This window comes from Paramormyrops kingsleyae, chromosome 15, assembly GCF_048594095.1.
Source record: "Paramormyrops kingsleyae isolate MSU_618 chromosome 15, PKINGS_0.4, whole genome shotgun sequence".
In the NCBI taxonomy this organism is placed as follows: Eukaryota; Metazoa; Chordata; class Actinopteri; order Osteoglossiformes; family Mormyridae; genus Paramormyrops; species Paramormyrops kingsleyae.
In genome coordinates, this window is record NC_132811.1 from 13195147 (window position 1) to 13221458 (window position 26312).

At 43.4% G+C, this 26312-nt stretch overlaps 1 protein-coding gene across 2 annotated transcripts in view; it reads left to right on the forward strand.

Moving 5' to 3' along the window:
* The window catches only part of kcnh2b (potassium voltage-gated channel, subfamily H (eag-related), member 2b), a 132410-nt gene that overhangs the window by 97772 nt on the left and 8326 nt on the right, over positions 1–26312 (forward strand). For both annotated transcript variants that reach the window (XM_023804679.2, XM_023804678.2), the window contains exons 6-10: positions 17250–17672; positions 20065–20455; positions 22323–22522; positions 23782–24034; positions 25677–25870. In XM_023804679.2, coding sequence (XP_023660447.2) covers positions 17250–17672; positions 20065–20455; positions 22323–22522; positions 23782–24034; positions 25677–25870 — 1461 coding nt within the window. The remainder of the gene's footprint in view (positions 1–17249; positions 17673–20064; positions 20456–22322; positions 22523–23781; positions 24035–25676; positions 25871–26312) is intronic.

Consider the following 26312-nt stretch of genomic DNA (forward strand, 5'->3'; position numbering starts at 1 on the left):
CATCATCATCAGAATTCATTATAAATCATCATCAGAATATTCTATAGGATGATCGAAAGTTTCTGATGGAAAAATGTACAATCAAAATGTTTCAGTATTGCAGCCTACATTTGAATCAGTCCTTAGTAATCAATTGCTTTAGTTTATTATAATTTTTAAACTGGTTTTTACTGATTATGGGGTGAGGAGGGCTGTGTGATTCAATAATGACAACAGGAACACTGAGATACACTAATATTACTATAGGTCTGTTACGTGGCAAATGGGCATGGAGTGGAGACAGAGGAGCGGGAGTCCAAGGAGTCGGGAAAACGAGGGATTTATTGGGGAAACAAGGGTTTTACTGGGGAAACAGGCACATGGGGCAAAACAGGTAGCAACGTCAATGACAGGACTGGGGGAAGATGAACAGGGAGGTATTTAAATACACCAGACTACATTGAACAAGACTAGACACAGCTGGTAACACAGGGATTCCACACGAGGCGGCGAGGGGGGCGTGGCACATGGGAGGATCGGACGAGCGGGACATGACAAGGTCACAGCTTACATTGTGATTCCTAATTAAAAATGAAACTTTTAAAGCTATTTATACCTGCTGTCAGGCATAGCAATTTGGGTAACGATTTACTTAAAGCACCAATAGGTAATGCGTTATACAAACCTTCATAATGCATTATAATGCATTCATAGTTTTATAAGCTTTATAAACACGGCTATAACTATTTATATAAAGGCATAACACATTATATCCATGTGTATTATGCATTATGACTACCTTATGAAGCTCTCATCTATAATGCATTTTTATAATAGTTTATGAATGCATTGTAATGCATTACGATAAGGATAAGGGTGAGGATCCTGATCCATGTAGAGTTTCTGTGGGTGCAGGTTTTTGGGATGACCTTTCAGTCAGCCAATAACAGGGGGTCCCCAGGACTGGAGTTGAGAACCACTGCTTTATTATTGGCTGATTGAGAGGTCATCCCAATAACCTGCACCCACACTGGCCCTCCAAGGATAAGTTTACCCACCCCTCCAATATTGCATTATGATGATTTCTTTAAGTAAAGTATTACCATAATTTGCTGAAATGTTTCAGTGATGCAAAAAATATGAAAGTTTGCATTGATATCACTTCCCAGGGCCTCCACACTTGGGATTCTGCAGCCTCCCAGCTCAACTACTGATTATTAAGGCCCATCGATCAGTCAAATACTCAGTTTTATCAGTTTTTAAACTGGTTTTTACTGATTATGGGGTGAGGAGGGCTGTGTGATTCAACTAAACCGGCAGCCCCATAGGGCTGATAATATCGACACAGTTTGGCAGATAAACAGCACATTAAGCTTCTTCTGAGGAGGGTACAAATTGTAAGGATGTGTCTGAACCGCTGGGAGACATTCGGAGCCTTGAGGTGAGGTACGCTGTGGTAGATGCATGACACATGGGTTGCCTTTTAATCTCTGCCCCCGGTACCTGGTAATTAACATTTCTTTGTAAATGAAATTTTAATTTTACACTGTTAATTACGCTATAGCTTTGGTCCCTCGACTTTCAAAGTGTACTGTGGGAATGTTTCACATCTGTGAGGAAATTAAGGTCCCAGACCAGCATGGATTTACCGTCAGCACGTCAGGGACTTAAGCGGAACTCGTTTGAATGTTTGGCAGCACTGCCTGTGTTTCTCCGCAGCAATTCTGGTATGAAATCACCCTCTAGCGTTGCCATTTAGGGGTTCACGTCGCCTTGTTCTGCCATCAGAGGGCGCCCACAGCAGGAGCGATTGGTAGAGAAACCAGAGTGTCAGATAATATGGAGGGTAACAAGCTGTTATTGATATGCAGCAGAGCGGATATGCCTCAAAGGGGCAGATAAAAACATTGGGGTAGTGTTGTACCAGTGGCCCCAACTAGAATCTGAGATGATGTGAGCTCTGTTTGTGATCCCACAAAGGACCTCACCTTGTCTCTGATTCATGTGCAGTTTTGTACCTGCGTCTAATTGCAGTCTAATCTCCGGGTTTAATTTTAGATAAAAAAAGGGGGGGTGCTGTCTCCAGTATCTAGGCAACCCCAGCTGGCGCATTGTGTAAGAGTGAGAGAGACATTCTGTAATTCTTGCCTCAGGTGTAGTCGTGAGCTGGCCAGTGGTACCGTTGGGACAAAAAAAAACGGGTAAGGTAACGGTAATAATAGGTAGGAATCCTGGGCGAGAAGATTTTATCGCACGAATAGCACCTTTTCTGATTGTGACGGCTTCTGGCTGCTGAGTTTTCCGCTTGGATGCAGGGGCAGGCACGCGATGAGTTGGGTTTGATTACGGATTAATGACGACTGAGCCGGGAGAGTGGAAACAGACAGAAAGGGGAGGCGTGTGGGATGCACGCTCTCTAAACAACAGCCTCTCATCCAGAACAAATCTGTGCAAACCCTTTGTTTGGAACCTAACTGGGCAATCCATACCCCTGCAGGTGCTTTTGGCTTGTACTTGGATGCAGTGCCTTGGCTGACAATCATACAGTACCTAACTCTACCAGACTTACTGACATCCAGCCCTTTCAATGTGTCTTCTTTATATAGTTGCTCCTGCACATTGGGTAATACCACAGCAGTGAGCACCTGAATCTTCTGTACCATCTGATTTTTTTTTCTTCATTTTTCCTATGTAGTCATGCACGCATCCATCTATTTTTCTAACCATACATTTTCAGTATGCCCTCACCTGGTCAGGACTACAGTGGTGTGTGTGCAGAATGTTCCAGGAAGCCGCGTGTGTGATGGACGGCTGGATGTGGAGACAAGGAGCCAGCCTGGTGCACAAGATTCACAGAAATCCCTCTATCTGAACAGCAAGTCTGCTGAGAACCAGGAATGACATACACACACACACACACACACACACACACACACACACACACACATACACACACCCACACACCATTGGGACAGTCAATAGACATTGTTCTACCTGAATGTCCTGTGAGGAAAATAGAACCTCTTTCAGCTCCACTGTGATCCTACATTGCTTCCAGAAATGCATGGATGGATTGTGATGTTATGTTTTAGTGGTGCCAATAATGGTGCTGCATTCAATTCAGAAAATAATGGCTGGTGTACATTTTAACCTGAGGAGGAGCTCCAGAGGCTGCCATAATATTGCTGCACGTATCTCTAGGAGCAGAAGCAAAAGTTCTTCAGAAACATTCTTGTAAGAACCTTCAGCAGACAGAGTAATTTAGCTGTTCATCAGAGACTGACGAACTTTCTCTGTCTTTGGTTTTATACCCGGTTGACCTATTTTATGTTTATTAAATGACATCAAAACCAATAAAATCAAGTGGACTACCTTTTTCTTCCCGAAGCCCAGCCGGGGGTGAGGATACTGGGACGGGGGCTGTCGTATCCGCACGGTCATACCTACATGCAGAGGGGCAAAAACAGCCGTCACACAGATTTTCCAGTGGAGAGGAGGACGGTCCTTGGCCTAGATGCTGCGCTCGTGTATGCCCATCCCCGTGTATGCCCGTCCCCATGTATGCCCGTCCCCGTGTATGCCCGTCCCCATGTATGCCCGTCCCCGTGGATCCCCGTGCACTTCTGGAAGCTTCAGCGCCATGCGGCGAAACCCCCCCCCACGCCCTCCTGCCATCCATCACTCGGCTATAATTAGAATGCTTTGCTTGCTCAGCGTCGCTGAGGCACGGCGGGAGGAACGGTCTCCCGACGCAAGTCACCTGACCCGCTTCACCAAGGAGACGCGTTAAGCTGAAGCATAATGTGAAGCTCAGCTTCAGTGGGAGTTTGGACCTAAAGGTCCTCTCACCAACCCCCCCCCCCCCCCCCATCACCCTCTGTCTCGCTCCCTCTGCCTGTGTCACTCTTTATTTGAACTTTCTGTGCAGTCACCTCTGTGACGCCCCCCCCCCCCCAACTCGGTTTGGCGTGACTCGATAGAGAGGGAATTTTTTTTCCCCCTCCTCTTGCCAAATGCTTCCCAGAACTCAGTGGAGGGAGCAGCAGATGCCGCTCCGTTCGGAACACCGCCGCGTCCTTGGCGACCGCAAGGAACCCGACTCCCGCTGGCGTCTGTGCCGGCATCCCCCCCCCTCGCCGCCGCCTCCCCTGCCGTGCAGCGGGCTCTGCTCGCCAGCTCTGAATTGCCTGTTGGCAGGGAGGGGGGGGTGTCGCTGAGGGAGATCCATTCATAAATCACAGCAACGCACGACGGCACGTGGAAAAGTTGGATTTAGAGGGAAAGTGAGCGAGTGAGATTAAGGAAGAAGGGCATTTAGGCGGAGTGACGGGACGGCAAGAAAAGCGAGGGGGGGGGCACCGAGGAGCCCCCGGGGGATGGGCTGACCCCCATGCCGAGGGTGTCGGGATGCCTGTTTGGCGGCACTTCCAACCGGCACCCTATGACCCACCTTTGGCCGGTTCTGGTCCTCAAGCTTCTGAACGAGCTGTTCCAGCCCGTGACCACCAGCACCTTCCACATGCCACGTGAGTCGGGATCACCGGACCGCTGGCACTGGGATGACAGCACTCCCCGGTTGCCAGGCGACGGACGAGAGGTGAGGCGGGCTGCGGGGCTGCTGGCTCGGGTGCCGTGGGACCAGCGAAAGCAAAAGCGGTAGACAGGCTGATAAAAGTTCCCTATTGTTCATTGTTACGATGTTTTAATTTGTTGAAAGAAGCTTGAATTTAGCCAATAATATTGCTATACACTGTGAAGTGCTTAAGTCCATTTAATTGCTTCTTTATATAGCATTTTACAGATATTATCTGTGCTCTGAAAGCTAAATCATCCTGCTAAATGCCAGTAGTTTACTCTGGACGTTGTGTGCAGCATCTGTGGGGCGAAAATGCGTCAGTGATCCTCTTAAATCTCTCTATGACCCGACCGGCCCGGGATCCTGACCCGGGTCGGACGGCATTAAGGGGGGCCGACGGGCCGGAGAGAGCGGTCGTGTCTGGGGGAATGTTACTCAGAGGACGAGGAGCAGTGGCCTGGGGGAGGAGGCGCAGAGGGAGGAGCTGTAGCCCAGTACCGGAGCTCCCCTGCAGCTCCGGAGACCGGCTGACGGTCAGCTGTCATGAGCCTGTTACAGGACAGGGACGCGCTGTCCGGTTCTTACCTGCAGGTTTTATCTCTTTGGCTCAGTCCGCTTTGTTTCTTTCTCGAGTTTCTTCTGGAAGTATGAGGAGTGGGTGGCTGGGTGAAATTTTTCAACAATTTTTGGGCAACAAATGAAGACTTTTCAGACAGACTGTTTCTGGCTACAAAGGTAACACTTTACTTGATGGAACACAGATACTTAGTAGTAACTCAGTTACTGCTAAAATATAAATCAACAAATTTAGTAGTTACTCGAGATAAAAGATGCGTCGAACACGAGATGAGTATTTCACTTGTTATTCATTACTTGTTCCTTCAGTAGTTCCTTAATAGTTCCTTCAGTAGTTCCTTAATAGTTCCTTCAGTAGTTCACAAAGGTTTACAGAATTTACAGATATAATAACAGATATAGTAACTGCTTCAGATAAAAGTTGTGTCACGATTCATTATTGGTGAACGAACATGAGATCAGTATGTAACTAAGACTTAGTTTGTGGTCCATTAATACATAAGTAAAAGCATAATACTACATTATTTGTGTCTACTCAAGAAAAGTGTTACCGTGTCAGACATATAAAAGATCCTCACTCTAGTATAGTTTCACAGTATTGGTTCACTCTAGTATATGTCCTCTTCAATCACACTTTGCAGTGTTTATTAACCTAATCATGGAAAATGAGGATGGCCAATCCTGACAGCAACTCACACATGGTAATATTATTTGTTATTAAAAATTAACTTTATGCAAGGAGTGTTCCATAAGCATCTTTAAACTAAGATGTCTTTCAGGACAAGAATTACTGGTTAAATTTTGGATTTTATTACCGTATTGAATGAACAAGGGAAACCCTTAAACTCTGATAGACACACCACCATCGTGGGTCCTATGAGCACCATAAGCAGTTTAACTAACCTGGTCATGAATAAAACAAAATAAAACCATTGGACTCTTAAAGCGTCTGGCTCTTAAATACTCCCATTGATCTGTCCACACATTTTAAAGCTTTCTTTCTTTGCATTACATGCCAGGATTATAAAAGTATCCCTTCACACAAGTCTCAGTGATCATCATATTGATTCTTATCTGACTACCAAAACATATAAAATTCCCATTTGGTGTCTGCCTCTGTACGTGATCTTCAGATGTTAGATGAGGTGCTGCCTCTCTGGAGAGCTTTAGATCTTCTCCAAAGCATCACAGTGCTTGTGAAAATGATGGTTATTACGTTATTCATGTTGCGAGGTCGTAACAAGTAGAAGCTTGTGAGGCTTCTGCATGGTAACAGTGATGCAACAGCTTGTACATTATTTACAATGTATGGATCTTTCAGCCACAACTGTGTCATATATGAATTTCACCAATAGATTTTAATGCTATAATTTTTTTGCCTCTTAAATATGTCACCACTGCTATACTTACAAATAAATATCGTTATATATTAAATATCTCTGACTTATTGTTACCTATGCTAAAATAATAATAATGTTAATAATCTTAACAATAAAATGTTAACTAAAAATTTAATAATTTACGTAATTCCTACTTTAACTTTTACTTTTTAAAATATACACATTTTTTTCAAACGCATATTGAAAACTGTATTGGTCACCCATAGGTACGTTTTTGCGGAATTCTAATAACTGCTTGATGAGACTTTGGAGAGTCTGCACCCATTGGTGTGATTATATCCATCAGGCTTGCTGAAGTGTCCAGTTGCTGACATCCCGCTGATTTCGCCAAGTGGTACCTGGGTGGCATCTGCTCTGGCATTAGGCTGTGATGGAGATCAGAGGCAGGGTAACGGCGAGGGTTTAGAGATACGCGACGCCGACAGCTTTCTTATGGTCAGTCCCCCGTTACAGTCTTAAGGTTGGCAACCAGCAGCTGTTGAGCTGAAATCCTCGGCCCGTTTGAACTCCTGCTTAAGCTCAGCACAGCAGGTAAAAGCTGCGTGGCACCTGTGGCACCAGGCGGTCCGCTGCACATCGTAACAGCGGCACCAGGTGCTCCATCAGGGCAACGGCACGACCTCATTAGCATGGGCCGCGTACCGCATGCTGCATGCTGTATCGCATTACACGCATTGCTCAGTCAGTCTGCTTTGCTTGATACGCAGAAGCCAGTGCTCTGAAACGGGGCCACAGCTGAATCGGAGGTCACGGGTCCCTGAAGCTGCCAGTTTGAGTATGACAATCTCTAGGTCCCATGATCAAGGTGTTGAATCGCTTCAGTAAGTAAGGCAGCTGTATAAATAGGGATAAACTCCAAGTCCCTGGGCATGAATCCTTGTCCTGCACCTTTAAGATCTGAAGTCCCTAGACTCCTCTGTTGTCTTCTGGCATTTTCCTATTTTCCTTTTTTTCCCTGTATCCTGAACCATTTAGTGTTTATGCGATAATGTATTGCCAAAAACTCTTATTAATCGCTTTGGGCCAACTGTGTTGTGAAAGGCGCTATATAAATATATAAAAACGAATTGAATTGCAATGAAAAGATATATTGGCAATCTATGTCGATATCTACAACATCCAAGGCACCCAAAGGGTGTTAAAATGTGCCGATAATTTGTCTTGCAATTGCGGCATCCCTGAGGAGGCTTTAGCTTTTCAGTGTGCTGAAGTAGCTCTGTTATTTTGGGCATGGCAATCAATTGGTTTTATTTCTCTATCGCACTTGATGGAGCTGCGCCGCAGATCTTGTGAATAATGCGTGAGTCTGCTTCTCTGCACCCCCCCCCCCCCAATTCCTGCTGCCGTCAGTTTTTATTGATGAAGTTGAGGCTTAAGTCGCCATAATTCAGCGTGTGCTCGACGTGCTCGCATGGGAGGCTGCCAGGCCTGGGTGTCGCACCTGCGCTGGCAGCAGGCATCACACTGCTCCTCACACTGCTCCTCGAACCCCCCGGGGCTGTTCTGTTTTAAAATTTTTGTGAGGTAATGCATGCTGCTTCCCACAGGAAGCCCTACATTCAGAATTGTGAATCAGGATGGAGCAGCCTTTTTTGCAAATATGTAGGTCTATTGACATGCAATTACAATCAAACTGAGAGGCTGTAGCAGAATGCTGGGGTACGCATTGATGAACCAGGATGCACATAAGTGGCACACAAATACACATTCACCATATAAAGCATTTTATCCGTCATATGGCTAATTTCATAAATAAAAATACCTTCATAATGCAGTACAAACCATCCTTAATTCTTTTACTGACCATTATAATGCATCATGCAGGTATTTATAGTGTATTAAAGATGACCGCTTCATAGAGCATCCAGCTGCATAATAAACATGGCTATGATGTGGTTTGCCTTGTCATAAATATCTATAGCGGTGTTTGTAATACTTTATGAATGCTTTATTATGCATTATGAAAGTATGTATGATGCATTATTAAAGGGGGCTTCATAGAAAGTGTTAGCAAAATAGGCACATATTCGAGCTCTTACGACAAGAAATTCACTTTATACGGTGAATGCATAATTTCGTACCAGTTATCTGCATCCTTGCTTGTAGTCTTATTTATTTTTCATTTAAAAACAAACGAACAAATAAAACTCGCTTACATGTGCACATGTCGAAAGTACATTTTTGACAGGCAGCTGTTCATGAGTGGAGAATGCGCTTCCTGCCTTTGTGTGTGTATATCTTGTGTGTGTTCTGCCTTTGTTTGTGTGTATACATCTTGTGTGTATTTTGCATTTGTTTGTGTGGGTTTCCTTCGGATACTTTGGGTCCTTCAAAGAGAACATCAGGTTAAATGAGTTGGACCATAGCGTGATTGCGCGCAAGTGCATGATATATAATAGTGATAGGCTTCATGATTACTGTGACCCTGTACTGCACAAGCGGTCATACAATATGGAGGGATGGCATATTGATGACACTTACATAACCCAAAGTTAAATTAGTTTTCTCTCCTTTTAAACAGCTTATTACAGTGGCCCTGAAGGCCCAGACCATGTCAACAATAACATAACACAGAAACATTAAGACGATGCAAAAACATCAAGACAAAAAAACTAAATAAAGTTGAACCAACCAGTTTGAAAAAAAATTACCTAAGACTCAATCTGAATCTCAGAAGTCAAACCGTGAACGCTGACCTAAGATAACTTGTATGCGCAGGGAAATGAGTCACGCGGCACGTCTCTCAGCGGAAACATAGGGTAACGCTTCAGTCTCAGCCTCGCATTTGCTGTGATAGCATCGTGCATGTTTACACTAGCTGAATAAATATATTTAGACAGTAAAAAAATATATACAGACAATGATAGACAGTAACAGTAATTATTATTATATAATAAAATACATTTAAAAATAAAGATTTCTGATTAATAATTTTAATATTAATAATAAACCATTAATACATTTAATTATAATGATATTGTCGTGCCAAGCTGGGACGGAACGGAGACAAAGGTGCAGACGTCAGGGTATCGGGGAATACGGGGTTTAATTACAGGTAAGGCAGGCAAAACACAGACGGACAATACAATGACCGGACTGGGGAAACAAACTGAAACGCGGACGAAATACAAAGGACTAATGACAACAACCAGAAACAGCTGATGACACGGGGATTCCACATGGGGTTAACGAGGGGGCGTAGCACACGGAAGGAGCGGACGATCGGGGCAGGACTTTACATATTTACATATTGTTTGGATAAATTGGACAAATTACTATTTTGATAAATATGCTTAGATGTGTTTAGCAAAGTATATGCTCTTCTTCTTTTATCTGGTTCATTTTGTGTTTAAATAATAAAAAAAAACATATTTAGGTGTAATTTTTTGGGGCCGGGAACCTATTAATTGGTCTTCCATTATTTCATATGGGGAAAATTCAATCAGAACTCAAACTATTTAGGATTCGATCCGGAGTTCTGAACGGATTAAGTTCGAGTTCTGAGGTACCACTGTAAATTAAAATTTTAAATGTGTTGTGTTCTCTTAATGTGTTCTCTGCTCTTGCCACAGGGGGCAGTATTTATCTCTCAATATCGTGCCTCCAACACTGATATCTGTGGTAGCTGATTAGTGTTGACCTGCTTTCAGGGCTACCATGTACCTTAGTATTAGCCTTAGTTATTCACTTTGGGTTAATATTGTTTTGCAGTATTAAATCACCTTAAAAAATCTTTAATAAAATGCTAATATTGAATTTTCTTAGTATTAAGACACCAAGATATTTATTAAGTTTCTTGAAATTTTAATGCTTTCCTTAATTCTGGCATGAATTATTTGGACAGCTTGAAGCTCTGACGCAGGACATAAATCAGTGAGCCTATAATCTATTAAATATTGATAGCACTAATAAAAACTAATTCCAGTGACATTTCCCATCAGAAGTGCAAAAATAAATACTATTAACAATGCTGCCTGTTGTAGTTAGAAAACAAGTGAGCTTCTATTACAATCAGGATCTCAGTTTTAATCCACATAAGAAATGCTATTAAAATATAAAGGTTGTAACCCATTTTTAAAGTACCCCAAAAATATGACCCATAGAACCAAATTGAGACAAAGTGCTAGCAGTGGTTGTGTTTCGACCAGTGGAATATCAGTGGGCACATCTAGACCAATGGGAGGTCAGTGGGCATGTCTGGCCCAACAGAATGTCACTTTTCTGTGCTAGTGACTGGTCTCTTTCTGTCTCTTAGACTAGTTATCATGTATAGGTCAAACTCTCTGCTGCTCTGAGGGTGTTCATTCAGCCTTTCATTAAAATTCTATTTAGGATGAATTTTTTAGGTTTTGATCATCCATTCATCTTATAGCTGCTTCTTCTGGACAGGCTTGGAGACTATCCCAGTCAGCATAGGGCACAAGGCTGGGCTACACCCTGGACAGGATGCCAGGCCATCATATGATACACACATGTACTCACTACGGGCAATTCGGGAATGCCAGTTAGGCTAATTACATGTCTTTGGACTGTAGGATGACACAAGCGTACCTGGATGGAGACCCGCATGACATAGGGTGAACAGGCAATTAGCGCTAAGCACAGATCCACGCAGCTTCTGGTCAGTTTGTTGTGATTTTTAACGATGGCAAATGCAGCAAATTTTCTGCGCCCCAGCATGGGATAGAAAGGTATCACAATTTGTAAGTTTTTCAAAATGCCTTCATAAGCACTACATGAATCTAATAAACGTCGACAGGCAGCGCTGACAGTTCTCTGCTAAGAAACTTTTTGTTGGACCTTGTCTGCATTGTGGTTTGATCATGTTATGCAGATTAAGCAGATGTGTCATCCACAAAAGTATGTCATGATTATGCAGACCCAGAATTCAGCTGCTGTCCATGCTGAAGATGACAGTAATTGGCCATTTAAGGTGTAGACAACCAAGGGACCTGCACCTTGTATGATGGGGAGAATTGGACTGAACAACATTCATGCCAAAAACAGCAGAGAAGAAGCCCAGGGCTGTTAAATATCAATGACATCAGGAAGCATTCGCTAGAGGAACCAACGCAGATGAAGGTGAGAAGAAACATTTGAACATGGGATGAGTCTCTGGGGCAAAACGGAACAATCTGACTTTTAGGATGAAAGAACGATCTTCCTAATGAGCCACACATTGAAGATGAATGCAGAGGAACCCCAGCCAGAGACTACAACCATCAGAAATTGATGATGAAAATGAAGGAAAGAGGGAGAGTTTGTGAATATTTCATAGCACTTCTAGCATTATCTCTATCTGCATTCACTCTAATGTGGGTAAAATTAAAGCAAGCAACACTGAAGTAGCGCATGCCTGTGTGCTATAAATATTTCAGGCGTTTCACAGCAGATCTACTACTGAAAGCTACATAGGGCACAGGTAGCATCAATGTCCAGATTCACCAACGTCATGCAGGTTCAGTGGTCCAGCGAATTTAATAAATTTAGTAGAAGTTTGGGCTATATTTCCAGACCATCTTTATGATTATATTAACTAATATTACACTATGTAGCTAAGTTTACACGTCCTCTCTTGTCAGCGTAGGTGTCCTCCAGGCACTCCCCTTTCCCCCCACAGGAAACGGGTGAAGTTGTCCCTTGAAATCGCCCTTCAAGTGTGAGTGTGTTCTAAGAAGGACTGGCTGGTTACCCCAGAATAGGCTAAAAGCTCATCACGAGCCTGCTCTGGATGAGTAGATCTGGAAAATGGATGCATGGATGTATGGATGCATGCATGCAAGCACAATTTTCTTAGGGGGTGCTGACTTCGCAAGCCAATTTCACTTTGTCTCAGAATGGGGGGGTGAAGCTTTCCTGGGGCGCCGCATGGACTTTGACCCATAGTGCCTACCACAAATGTAGATAATCTTCTGTTTACCAGATTTGTAGCTGTGAAGTGGTCACTATAGTACATTACTAGATGCTATGGTTGTCTATTCAATTTCAAGACCGAAATAACATGGAAAAACACAGTTTTAATACACCTGTGGCACCCTAAAGAGTGACAGTAGGGACAATTTAGATCCCATATGGTTTGCCAGTGTATAGCCTTCTCACTTAGACAGGCACTCAAAAAAACAGTGTGCCACAGTTACTGAGTCACGCCTCTATCTCAGCACCAGTCGTCCTTGTATTAGCGTAGCTCATTAGCAAGTTAAGCTGGGAGAATGTGATCTTATTTGGAGTGCACACGGAGCTAGTTTTTAATTTGTTTGGTAGCAGCAGCGAGGCGTGTTGCGTTTCAGATGGAATCTGGCTTTTGTGCTTCTGAATATTTGAGGTACAGTAAAAGAGGTGGAGCAGGTGCCAAGAGACTGATGCATCGTGGGTAAATAGGTGCCATAGCCATCGACGAGGAAAGATGAGGCACACGTAGCCTCAAGTCTCATTTTCTCAAGGACAAAGCAGAAAACTAAAATTAATAAATAGCTATCAGCCATTTGTTATGGCGTGAAATGGATGGAATTCATATATAAAAGAAAAATTACCCAGAATTCACTTTACTACCCTATCAACGTCTCTGGAATCCTCTTAGCTGTTATAGATCTTTAGTAAGCTGGAGTGTCTCTGACGTATTAGGAGCGAGAATAGTCACAGTAAATATTAATGAAGCTCAGTGGAGCTGTCGTGATGTCCATAGATCAGGTGAAATAAGGTTCAGTCCAAGTGCAAAATTGAGCAAAAAGTTACCACCTACCACGCTACACTGACCAGTTCATCGACGAGTGCTGAGAAAAACAGAACTGCAGTTATTACTCTGATTTAGTTTGTATTCATTTACTGAGTGGTAAACCCTGACTGCGTGCACCTCTGGGTATTTTGCACATCAATATGTGGCGTTCTGGAGATTAAAAGGTGCTTTTTCATGGGCTGTGTCTCTGCAGAAGTCCAGACAAGCTTATCTGGGCACACACAGGTTATAGTACAGAGCGTTTTAATATTTGTGGTTTGGCCTTTTTGACAGTTTTATAAATATTTATATGGGATGGTAATATATGCCTTTTCTCTAGCTGCTTACACGATGCGAAGCTGCTCTGAGCCTGGATGCGGACAGGACGAGACACTGGACAATACGTTTTGTTTATGAGATTTCTAACACATACAGTGTAATACATATTGTGTTTAATTACATTTGTTTACAATGCATTGCTTTTTAGAGAAAAACCTAAATGTCTTGATGAAAAAAACACAACAAACGCTAAATGCTATTTTCTTTTTTTTCCTTTTTTCGTAAACATGAGAATCTTCTCCATATTTACCGAAAATAAGTGCTAATGTAGCGAAGTGGCATAAAGCAAATATTTGTAAAGTCGGGGGGGGGGGGGGTAGCTATTATTCAGACAAGGACAAGATACAGTTTGTCAACGTCAAAATCTGCCTTTGCTTCAATCTATTACATACCTCAAATGCGCAAGTTTCATATTTTAGTTTTCTGCTCTTGGAACAAACACAGGTGATTAAAGCTTAATATATCCCAATGGCAAGTCCATTGAGCTGATGCAGCAGTCTGCTGCCAGTCGTGAATGGCAGTGAAAAGGACAATGCTCAGGACAGATCTGCTTACAAACACATTGTTGTGTCACACTGCCTGACAGCATGTTAGATTAGATTATGGCTGACAAAAAGAATACAGCTCTCATAGCCACAAGGCTCATGTCACTGTAACTGAATGTGGTCGCCACTGCTTGAATAATGCCTCACTAGTCATGCACTGTAGCAGTTGTACCTTAGACCCATTAAGTTGATGTTGGGTTAATGTTACTCTCAGGTGGAATGCTGTTTCCTTACTTGCGTTCTACTTCATCTTACTTTCCTCACTTCCTTCCTACTCTGAAAAATAGGTTTGCTATTCTTGGGTGTTATTCCAAAAAAGAAGTAAACAAGAATAACTACCACTTTGAACACATATCCAAAAGACAAGGTGAAAGAGTCATTTTTAAAGGACACTTTAACTAGAGTGACTGCTCAGTGTCCTCGTTGGTTTTTGTTTAAATCTGAAACAGCTCATTGATTTGCACACGGAGGCTCTAGCAGTGAAATAAATTAACTTCATCCTACAGAGGGAGACCGGGGTCTGTTCCATGCGGGATGTGTTTTTGGCTGCCAGCTGTGAAGGTCACATCATCTGTCCTATGGGGGCTCAGGAGGGTATTCAGCTCTTCTGCGTCGTGGCATTTGATTTGACGTGTGAAAAGCGGGTGGAGCTGGTGGGGATGTTAGTCAGGGTCGCACCATTACCTGTCCTTTCTGCTTCCCGGCTAATGCAAGGCCTTTGTATGAAGCTCAGCTAATACCGGTGAAGAAGAAAACTGCATGGACAAAACACCTTAAAAAAGTGCAATTTTACATCATTCTGTTAAAGGCTTTGACTCAACTGCTAGTTCTGTTATGATTTAATACAGCTGAACGTTTAAAGTAGCGCCTTTCATAAAATTCTCACCATTGATTAATGTCAAGCTGCAGATGGTTAAAATGATGCCACAAGGTACAGTCTTGCACTGCATCACTGCATTACTAAGTCATAACCATCGCAGCTGAATATGTTTTTTCTGTGTAAAGAAAGAAAGAGACCAGGCCAGCTGGACTCCTTCAGGAGGGAACAGCGCAGTGCCTCACCCAGCTGTCAGGCCAGACATGGGAAGTTGTGCTCTCGCACCTTGGGTCCTTTTTCTGTTTACTCTTTTTTCTCACTGTACTGGTCAGAGACGGAAAGGACAGAGATCTCTGATTGTCCTGACAAAACAGCATGCCCTTGTGTGTGTCTGCGTTTGAGGTCTGCATGTGTCAGTGTGGTGTGTATGAGTGTGTGTCTGTGTATTTATTGTAATTATTACATTGTGGGGACCAGATTTCCCCACAATGTGATTTAAAAACCTGTAACATTTTACTTGTAGGAACATTGATAACCTCAGTTTTTATAAAAAAAAATCGATGAATGCAATTAAAAGACTAAAAATGCCAAAAGTCTTATATTTTGTGTTATATTATGATTACTTATGATTACTTAAGCATAGTGCTAGGTAGGGTTGTCATTGTCATTATTGGGATCAGGGTTATACCCATAGAAATGAATGGAGAGTCCCCACAAAGACAGGAATACAAACGCGTGTGTGCGCTTGTGTGTACTGTATGTGTGTGTTTGTGACTTCCAAGCGGGCTACAAATGGGGGTGGATCTCTCTGCCTGAAGCTGGGAAACTCTTTATGTAATTTCCTGGGTAATTGAGGTTAGCGCACCCTGTGAGGGAGAAGTGGCAGTTCCAATAGGAGAATATGGCCATTCTGTGGCATTTAAATTGACTCTAATCAATTATTTATCTGCTATACACGACAGCATAGGCTGAAGAATAACGCATCATCATTGGTCAGTTCATGAAATGGCCATTTTTCTGTACAAGGCCCTTGAAATGAAGTTGTTGTGTAGCGGCAACTGATAGAATTAAATTCGCGTCGGATTGATACGCCGCCAAATAATGTTAGCTACGCCAACCTTCTATTCATTTTTATGCAAATGAGGTATAATGATTGCCTTAATCATTTTATAATCCGATTTAAACTCACGTTTGATTTACTGAGAAATTAATGGGGCTCTCCATCCAGCAATTCCGTTCTGGCTGGTAACGAACGCAAGGGGAAGTGCAAATATTGGCATCTGTAAACATCAGTGTTACTAGCGGGTATCACAGTTGTACTCCAGGGGTGTTTATGTGCTTAGTGGGGACCTTGGAGCCCAGGGGATGCAGGGCTTTCAGAAATTTATGCATATACCCCCTGGAGGAATATCCGTGGTCTTTCAACCCATTGCCAATACTCAGGATGGTCTATCACAACTGCTAAGAAAAAAAAAGTCCATGGTCCAATGAAAATTGACGCAGACTGCATATCAATTTACCTAAGTTTATGGCTCACAGATGGAGTTCCAGCATAATTACCGCTTTCTGATATTTTTTTCCTGTTTTATCTTCTTTTCCTTCTTATTTATTCAGTGAGGAATGTAACTGCAAGTTAGGGATGGAATAACCAGCATGAGTATTCCGGCACGGTTCTCCTTAAACGCTCTCTGCCCCGAAGGCTTTTTGGTTATTGTCTTTAACTCGGCCACGACACAGTGGTTGAAAGCAGGCCTTTCATCTCCTGCTGGGTGGCCTCCACACCTCCATGGCTACTTCCAGCATGTAGCTGGCCTCATGCAGTGCTCTCCTCATCTTCCTTCTCTTTGCCGAGCTGGTCCAGTGTCAGCTGCCTAGCAGCATCTTAATGGGAAAGTGTCATTTTATCCATTAAATCTGTTTCTCTTGCTGCAAGGCCATCACCGACGTTCCTATTTATCGATCTACGGTTTTCATTAAAATTCTTATGACTGAGTGACTGGCATAATGACTCATTTTGAGTATCCAGTTGGGTATATATTAAAGTGACCTCTTATTTAAACCTGCTAAATCTGTTCATTTGTCTTCTTTGACAGCTGTGCCATCTGCAGATGAAGAAAAAAAAGTTTTTTCACACTGTTATATATGTGGGAGTGTGACTAGGATATATTTGCTGTTAATACAGTGTTTAACTGACACTGTAACCTAAAGCTGTCATTTTTCCAGTTGATGCACTATGGGGAAGCTGCATGGAAGCCTTAACCTCTGAGTCTCATCATCTCTGTCTCTCTCTGCCCACCCGTCGCAGGTGCTATCACTGGGTGCCGATGTCCTCCCTGAGTACAAACTCCAGGCTCCCCGCATCCACAAGTGGACCGTCCTGCACTATAGCCCCTTCAAGGCGGTGTGGGACTGGTTAATCCTGCTGCTGGTGATTTACACGGCCATCCTGACTCCCTACTCTGCCGCTTTCCTGCTGAGCGACCAGGATAACGTGGCCATGGAGAGCTGCATCTACACCTGCACTCCGCTTAGCATGGTGGACCTCATCGTAGACATCATGTTCATCATCGACATCCTCATCAACTTCCGCACCACCTACGTCAACATTAATGACGAGGTGGTGAGCCACCCCGTCCGCATCGCAGTGCACTACTTCAAGGGCTGGTTCCTCATCGACATGGTGGCGGCCATTCCCTTTGACCTTCTCATATACCGCAATGGGGAGGAGGTACGTGAACCTAGTTGCACTGTGGGTAATGTAGTTTCCGATGTCCATTTATAACTGGAAGCGGTCACCTGCTTTCGGTTTCTAGTTCAAATAGTGCCATAAAGTAGCTGATTCTGTTTTATATCAACATGAGTGCTGATAGCAAGATGTAATACTTTCTTTTAAAATGATAGGGGCAGTCAGTAGCAGGTAAGACATCAGAGCAAATTACAGCCTTTGCGGATACAAGTACATACAGGAAGTCGTTTGCATGAAAGACTAGCAGCAGACTAATTTAATCTTCACATATATAATCTGAGGTTTTAAGTTTAATCAAGCCATTCAGGATATCCACTTGTTTTTTTACCCTCTGACGATTCGTCTAAATTACACATTTGCATGAGAATAAACTCATATTAACGTGTTAATGCGAAAAGCCTTATCTGGAGAAGTCCTAAATCACCAGACAAAACCCCCGTTCACTGCTGGTACACTCAGTCAGCCTGTGTGCAAACGGCATCTGTAATAGTTCCTTGCAGGTATAATGTAAGAATAAAGCATTAGACAAAGAGGGACGTTTGGTTTCAGCACTGATAGGGACCAAATCAGCCCCCAAGTATGTTTCTTTTTTCCTGGACTCTGTTTTCATAATGCAAACATGCAGTATATTTGAATATACAGTATATGCAGCTACATTACATTATCTACTGATGTTATGAAATGTTTTTATGAAAGAAGATTATTGTTCTTGCGTGAAGCATAACGCATGATTGCATGGGAAATAATTTAACATACTTTTATCGTGCACCACACAAAATCAATCAAAAAATAAAATTTGGAATTTGGCTTGTATTTTACAAGCAATACGTGAAGAATGGAGCGCAGTATTTCACGAATCACACAGCCTCTGTATGCAAATGAATTGGTTTCATTTGGGATCTAAATGTCGACGCGGTTTATAAACTAAGCCCTTTCAGGACAGTAACATCAGAGATCAATACAAAGAAGATAAAGGGCGAGAAAGAAACGCCACCTGGCCAGTTATTTGGCAACATGGAGACCGGCTGTCAGTCGGCAGGACAGGCGTCTCTCTGGCCCACCGAGCCGGGGTCCTAACCAGGTAAAAATAGGCTCCTTTAGCCTGCCCCTAATAGATTTGTCACATGGACAGCAGGAACTTCTCAAAACAAGTGTAATCTGTAGGAAAGAACAGGGCCGGCCGACAGCTCCGTAAAACAATGGATGTGGAGGATTTATGACCTGGCATAAATCAGCGGCTGGCGTGTTGGTGCCAGGCTCGGTGCGTTTGCGGGAGCTCATGCTGAAGGGCGCCCATGTGCGGTGCTTACAGACAAACACCTGGATCTCCTTGCGGCCTCTCTGCTTCATTGTGGCTGCAGCCAACTGACGCTCTGTCTGTCTACCTGCACCACAGTCCTCATTGCGAGCGGAACACATTCCTATCTGTCTGGTAGTTATTGGATCTCTATGTAGGGGAGAGGTAATCAAATCCTATTTATACAGCAGGCAGTTCTGGGATGGTGCGTAACAACAGATCCACGTGACGTGCGTGTTGGAGGGTGAAGATGGATGGATTCTGCAAAATTCCATTTAAAAAGGGGGCAGTTGGGGACTGAATTAAATTTTGATTTAGAATGAACTTCATTGATCCCAGAGGGGAATTTTAATGCATAGATAAGTGGGCATGATGAATATGGACATGCATTCAGTACAAAAGACAAAATGCAAAACAGTACACAAAAAAAAGGTACAGATTACCCAAATAGAATCCTGAAAAGCAGAAAAATATTAAATATTAATAAAATTGCTAAATGTTAAGAGGGGGGAAAGTAATAATTAAATAAATTGCCAAGGTAATGTGCTATTAAAGAAGACCGATAGTGCCAGACTATACTGTTGTAAGATGATTGGCTGCCTGAAGGGGTTATGGAAGACGGGGGTCTACACTTTGGGGGTGGACCCGGACCGGGCTTCATGTTACAGACATCCTGGTCTCATTTTGGGGAAAGGACTTAAGTTCTCATACTGTTACAGGCTGGGTAGTGCGCCTGGTCACCTGACTTTGCCCACGCCACAGGTGTCCCAGTCCCATCTGTCTTGCTCAGTGGGTTTCAGAGAGAGAAACAAAATGCAATTACATTTATCAAAACCAGGAAACTGAAACTGGCCCCTTCAATGAAGGAGATCCTACTGGTAGTACTCCTGGAAATAATTCTTCTGGGAAATAATGTGTGGTATATATTATCTGCCTCACTTGTATGTTACTTTGGCCAAACGTGCCTGTCAAATATGTAAAAGTATTAATAAAAATAAAACATACAGATCATGTGATTCTTGCAGATGTAGCTTCCTGGTTAGTCTTTTGAACATCTGCTTACCGCTTCCCCCCCAGACGACCACTCTGATTGGCCTGCTGAAGACTGCCCGCCTACTGCGGCTGGTGCGGGTGGCTCGCAAACTGGACCGGTACTCGGAGTATGGTGCGGCGGTGCTCTTCCTGCTCATGTGCACCTTTGCCCTTATCGCCCATTGGCTGGCCTGCATCTGGTACGCCATCGGCAGCGTGGAGCGCAACGGCTCCATTGGCTGGCTGCACTCTCTGGCCGACCAGCTGGGGAAGCCCTACAATGAGACCATCCAGGGCTCGGGCCCGTCCATCAAGGATAAGTACGTCACAGCACTCTACTTCACCTTCAGCAGTCTCACCAGCGTGGGCTTCGGCAACGTGTCGCCCAACACCAACTCGGAGAAGATCTTCTCCATCTGCGTCATGCTCATCGGCTGTAAGTCAGTCCTCCACCATGCCTAGGAAGTCCATCTATCCATCCATCCTCACTTACCCAGTACAAGATCAGAAGTACAGGGCAGTAGGCAGGGGACACCCTGTATGGCAGGGCTCTTCAAATCTGTCCCTCAATTCCCAATCCAGGCTTTGTTTTTAGTTATCCCAGGTAGTTAGTTTAATAGCTACTGATTCTGATTGGTCACAGAAGCTTCATACCTGGCTCAAATGAAAAGGAAGGCTGGAAAATCAGCAGTGTTCAGACCTTGAGGACTGTGATTTGAAAAGCCCTGCTGTATGGGATGCTAATCTGTCTCCAGTAGTACAATCAAGTGTTGTATTACTGGAGAAAAAATGTTTTATTTTCCGTAATATTGGTGTGTTTCTTTTGAACTGGGAAGTCTGAACTTCAACTGGACCTCCCCCTGAAGTCGGAATTCTGACTTGTATTTTTATTTGCATTTATGTCATATTTGTATCAGTTGTACACACAGATCTGTCTAACCGCTATCTGTGGACATGTTGCTATGGTGTTTGAATGCACTAAATAATGCGCCATGCACTGTTTTTTACTGGTATTGATAAATGGCTTTCCAACTTGCACTGGAAAGGGGTTAACTTGGGTGTGGCATCATGTTATGCAGCAAAAGTGCCCCACGGATGAATGAGATCATCCATAAATGTCTATGTGCTGTAGCACTCAACACCATCCTCTCTTTTTGGGGATGACCTATGCAAAGGCTCCCATGCTAATTAATCTGGGACCATGACATCATCACTGGATCATGTTCCCTATGAGTTGAAGCCACCCTTCTTAATCATGATTGTCCTACATTATAGCCTTGGCCAGAAACTTGTAGACTTGCTTCTCACCAGAAATGTGGCCACACAGATTCTCATCCCAATGTTCTCTGGCACCATTGTGAAGGCAACAACCCTTGGTAAACTGGCAATAGGCCAAAACCCATCAGCATGGTCCGAGGATAGCTTCAGGGCTGTAAGAATCAATCAAAGGTGCTTACCCAGATGGTATAGAAAGAGCATTTGCTTTTGGAATTATGCAATTCTACTAGTAATTACAGCAGCCCAGCATGCAACAATAGGCTCACAGTGTGTTTAAGGAAATTTGCTTGATGACCATCATCCTCTGACTCATGCTGTCATGCTGGGAGTCACTGGACTTAACACCCCTGCAGCTGGAGACCAGGCTTGGGGGTGCTAATTACTCATTACTCACAGTCCTATACCGCAGTTACCCAAGTCCCCTCAGGAGGGGGCTGTGATACTGTCCTGAAGCTCTAGCTCTTCTACTGCTACGGCTGTCCAGTTCCAGGTTGTGTCATGACTTGCAAATGATATTTGCCATGGGCTCGCTTTTGTGCAACTACAAAAGCAAGAGGAGCTGGGAATTTCGAAGCTGCTGGTTAATTTACAAATATATGCAAATGTGCGCTACGTATGTCAGAAGGTTATATAGCCATGAACTGAAAAAAATAAAACAAGCTAATTTATGCATCTCATATCACAGAGGCACCAGTCCAAGTCAGTAAATTCAGCATTTAAAACATACAAATATTGAACCTGCAGCAGTGGTTATGAATAAAGCACCAAGGCACCAATGAGTCAGACCTATGCTATACTGTGATTAGCATCATAAATATACTCTTACTCATCCGTCCCTTTTTAATAGCAAGTTTTCCAGCCTGGGATTGCAGTGATCTGGGCCTCAGGAATCACAGGGTTTAAAGTGGGCTACACAATAGGTAGAGATGCCCACGCAATTTAATTCACAACTCCGATCTGTTGTTCCCAAGTGTTCTTCCTTGGCGTGTGACCTTTGACCCCCTCGCTCTCTCTTCCCCGGGCAGCCCTGATGTACGCCAGCATCTTCGGCAACGTGTCGGCCATCATCCAGCGGCTGTACTCGGGCACGGCGCGCTACCACACGCAGATGCTGCGGGTTCGGGAGTTCATCCGCTTCCACCAGATCCCCAACCCCCTGCGCCAGCGCCTGGAGGAGTACTTTCAGCACGCCTGGTCCTACACCAACGGCATCGACATGAACGCGGTCAGTGTGCCTCGCACATGCATCCAGGCCACCTTGCTACCCCTTGATTACCATGCAAAATCCCAGTAGTATCCAAGTATTTCTCCTACCACTAATCTTGCCAGGACTGTAGTAATCTATGATCATGTTGTCTTACACCTGATTCCATGGGCGTAAATTACAGGGGGGATGAGGGGGGGGGGCTAATAAATCAAAACCAGCTAATACAACCCCACCAATAATCATGCTTCCCCCGTAATGGGTGGAGACCTCAACCCCCTCAATGTTACAGCCAAAGTTACACCCTTGCCTGATGCCAAGGATGTAGAGTTGGATATGGACAGTAATGGGAATATTGTGTTTAGGGGGTGCGGGATTAGAGGCTGATTTGGTTCCTACCAATGTTGAAACCAAACATACGCCCTTGGCTTAATGCTGTATTCTTACATTATACCAGTATCTCTCAATCCAGTCCTAGGGGACCCCCAGTCTGGGACTGTACATTTTCCTATCCAAGCACTATAGATACCTTTATAATGTGCTATTACTTTTTATAAATATTTATAGTCATGTTTATAATGCTTTACGGCTGCCTTATGAAGCTCTTATCTATAATGCACTATAGATACCTTTATAATGCATTATAATGGTCGGTATAAAAATATAAAAATTAAGGATCTATAGTGCATTATAGATAAGAGCTCCATAAAGAATTCATAATGCATAATACATATAGCTATAATGTGTTATGTCTTTTTATAAATGTCTATAGCCATGTTTATAAATACGTTATGAATGCATTTTAATGCATTATGAATGTGTTTATAAATAACTAAAAACATGGCCTTATGTAAAATACCACTGGCATTTATATTTAACAGGAAACAAAAGTAACCGAAATGCGTGCAGCTCTGCCGACACCCTACATGCACGCTCAATACGCATTATCTGGGACATGCTGTCTGCTGAACCGCGTTAAATTAAGACCTTCATCCCAAATGATCGGAAAATTTATATAACAGTTGAGACCCGTTGCAATGCAACATTGTACCATAAGCCTCTACACATTAATTTAATGGAATACAGAAATGAGGAAGGCTCATGAGAAAAAAGGCATCATGATTATTTCCCCCAATGTTGTTTGCCTCACAGTGTTACTCCATATTTCCTGGGTATCAGATGTCCCTACAGACCCAAAGGATTCTGGGTATTTTGTTGTAATTGCGAATGTCAGCTTCTTAGGCACTACCTGAGAGGATGGTGTCCCCCGTGCCGTTCAGGTGCTGAAGGGCTTCCCCGAGTGCCTGCAGGCCGACATCTGCCTGCACCTGAACCGCACACTGCTGCAGAACTGCAAGGCCTTCAAGGGCTCCTCCAAGGGCTGCCTGCGCGCCCTGGCCATGCGCTTCAAGACCACGCACGCCCCGCCCGGCGACACATTGGTGCATGCCGGCGACGTGCTCACCGCCCTCTACTTCATCTCCCGCGGCTCCATCGAGATCCTGCGCGAGGACGTGGTGGTGGCCATCTTGGGTGAGGATATGGGCCGGCTGTTTATGCAGGCTGGGCAGTTTATCTTTGATTCTGATGTTTGTAAGCTTATGATTAATCCTTTGTAGGGTACAAACCCAATATACCTCACCACTGCAGACATGAATAATTGCATAGTGTTTGTGTAGAAAAAAAAATTATAATATATATATATATATATATATATATATATATATATATATATATTACTATTAAAATGTGCCTGTGACTGGAAAGTCAAGTCCTGGAGTTGGCAGAGTGATTTTTCCATTGGGCCCCTAAGCGAGGCGCTTAACCCCAATTGCTCCAGGGACTGGCTGGCCTTGCTCTCTCAATCATATGTTGATTTAGATAAAAGCGTCTGCTTAGTAAATTAATATAATTTAAATGTTTGAAGCAATAAGTTTAATTTCTCACTAGTTAATGTTGGTGAGCTGTGTTGGGCACATTAACACTGTGTATATTTGCTCCGTGTTTTGCTAAGGAAGTACATTGTAACTGTGCTGTACACTGGTATCTTTGACTATACTGACTGATCAGATGGTTTTATCTGTGTGAAAACAAAAACACGGTGGACTCTTCATTTGACTGTGATGCATTGTGGCCGACTGCTGAACTTCAGGCTGCTGCAGCCGCGTTAGCGTTGTTGTTCATCTGCCGCTGTTTGGCTTGGCTTACAGTGCCACATGCTGGACATATTGTGTAACAACAGCCCATTTTTTAGTATCCTACAGCAAGTCACACGCTAAAAAATTTGATAAGATGCAAAACAAAGGCTTCATTCACATTACAAGCCTCATTATTCAGCTCCGACTTCTTGCTCAGATTAGATTTGCCTATCTTGATGGTTCACATTCATTACTACAAGTGACCTGTATCTAACATTAATGTGAATGGATCTGTCCTCTGAAAATGCACATATTTGCACACTGGCATGCTTTTCCATGAGACATCTGTGTCATTCCAATCTGAACATTCTCATACATGTGACATGACCATGAATTGGATGTGTATCCAATCTAGGACCACATGCAAAAGTGACTCCAATCTGATATGAAAAGATCAAAAGATTTCTATGTCCACGCAGCCCTGAAAACATCAGATCTGTGTCACATTAAGACAACAAATAAGATTTGAGTCACTTTAGCCTGGGAATGTGAACGTAGCCAAAAACTATATTTTAAAAAGTACAGGAGCAATGTAGTGAACACTTGATGGTTTGGTGGTGCTCTTCCAAACTGCATACATACATACTCCCTTGTTCATAGTTGAGTAAAAGTCCAGACCAGCATTTTGTTTCAACCAACCAGTTGAGTACTCTGTGACTGTAACTCTTTAAGCTCAACTGGTTGGTTAAAACAAAATCTTGGTCTGGACTTTTACTCTCTCGACCAGAATTACCTAACTCTGCCCTTTTACAATAGAGTAATTCTTCCGTTACCTTAATAAATGATGTCTACACTAAACCTTCTGCAGAGTGGTGCACTGCTTGGCTTGCTACAGACAATGCTATGCAATACCGTGCTACACATGGAGCAGTTCCCTTTAAGTTACAGTTCAATAGCTTGCTATAAAGTCACAAATTAGCATATTCTACTAGACACTCTGTCTTGACTTAAATGATGAAGTAACCTGTGTCCCACAGGTAAAAATGATATCTTTGGTGAACCCATCAACCTCTACGCACGTCCTGGGAAGTCAAAGGCAGATGTGAGGGCACTGACCTACTGCGACCTGCACAAGATCCACCGTGAGGACGTTCTGGAGGTGCTGGACATGTACCCTGAGTTCTCTGATCACTTCTGGAGTAATCTGGAGATCACCTTTGACCTGCGCGACGTGAGTCTTCTCCTTTGCCTATTCTGATTTTGTATAGTAATGGATCTGTCTCAAAGGCTGCTGGACCAGGTCCTAGGAAGGACAATCGTGCAATATCCTCGAGAAAGATTTGTGACAGTCTTATGTAACAAACAGTACTCACAACATTTTACATTGTCTTTATTGAACGAATGGTTCAAACAATCAAAGGCATTGATGGGAAAAGGCTGTTAATTTATGGGTTGGACATCCATTGGCAATAGTGGTGAGGAGGTATTTTAGTCCATTCCTCTATACAAAATGTTTTCAGTTATTGTATATTTTTAAGGTCTCTTGTTCCTTCCTCAGATCATGCTGCCACATCTTAATGGGATATTTAACCCGAATCGAGGCAGTAGAACATCCAGTCGTATAATTGGGTCATGGCACATTGCGACTGGACGAAAAAATTTATAACGCTTGG